The sequence below is a fragment of the Sphaeroforma arctica genome, assembly GCF_001186125.1.
Source record: "Sphaeroforma arctica JP610 unplaced genomic scaffold supercont1.9897, whole genome shotgun sequence".
Lineage (NCBI taxonomy): Eukaryota > Ichthyosporea > Ichthyophonida > Sphaeroforma > Sphaeroforma arctica.
This window is the reverse complement of record NW_014030661.1, coordinates 279-1,012: the sequence shown is the minus strand read 5'-3', so window position 1 is coordinate 1,012 and position 734 is coordinate 279. Positions and strand designations below refer to the sequence as shown.

Below are 734 nucleotides of genomic sequence, written 5' to 3'. Positions count from 1 at the left end.
TATATATCCATTCCTTTTTCTATCTGAATGCGTGTCTACAAATCCTTTTCACAGACACAACCCGTAAACCACGTGAGGGTGAAGAGGATGGAGTACACTACCACTACACCTCAGTCGAGAGTATGAAGGCCGAGATTGCGAAAAACACCTTTGTTGAGCATGCTATCTTCTCTGGTAACCATTATGGCACCAGCTTCAACTCTGTGCGAAAGGTCATTGATAGCGGAAAGGTGCGTGCTTGGTTTGTATTCCAAACCAGAATATATATGTTTTTTCTTGGTGTACTATGCCAATGCTTTGGCCCTAAACATGAAAAATATATATATGTTTTTTTGTTATGATATCGTATTATAATGCAGCTTGAAGGTTCAGTATATGTAGCAGTGCTGTCCAACTAGCTCGTGTACTGTGATTTAAGATGTCTCAATCCTTAACCACTATGTGTATATCCAATTTTAATTATTCAATATATATATATTTAATTCTAATTATTCCGATTTCATTGTTTCTCTCCAATAATATGTACCTTTGAGGTTCTCCAAACACCTCTTTCGTTCCGACCCAAAGATAGCTATTAACCTCAACCCGTTCTGAATTCACCAGTCACATTGACTAACCCATTCTCAAACTCTCTATTGCACCAGATATGTGTGTTAGATATTGATGTCCAGGGAGTCCAGAATATCAAGAAGTCTGTGTATGACCAAGAAGCCCTATACATCTTTGTCAAGCCA

The 734-nt window shown here is 38.1% G+C and overlaps 1 protein-coding gene across 1 annotated transcript; it reads left to right on the top strand.

Annotated features, from left to right (window-relative positions):
• Positions 1–54: 54 nt before the first annotated feature.
• Positions 55–230, top strand: SARC_17158 (hypothetical protein; the record flags this gene model as incomplete). Its single annotated transcript, XM_014288744.1, has 1 exon — positions 55–230. A coding segment is annotated over one exon (176 nt), but the record flags the coding sequence as incomplete, so codon positions are not given.
• Between the last annotated feature and the right edge of the window lie 504 nt (positions 231–734).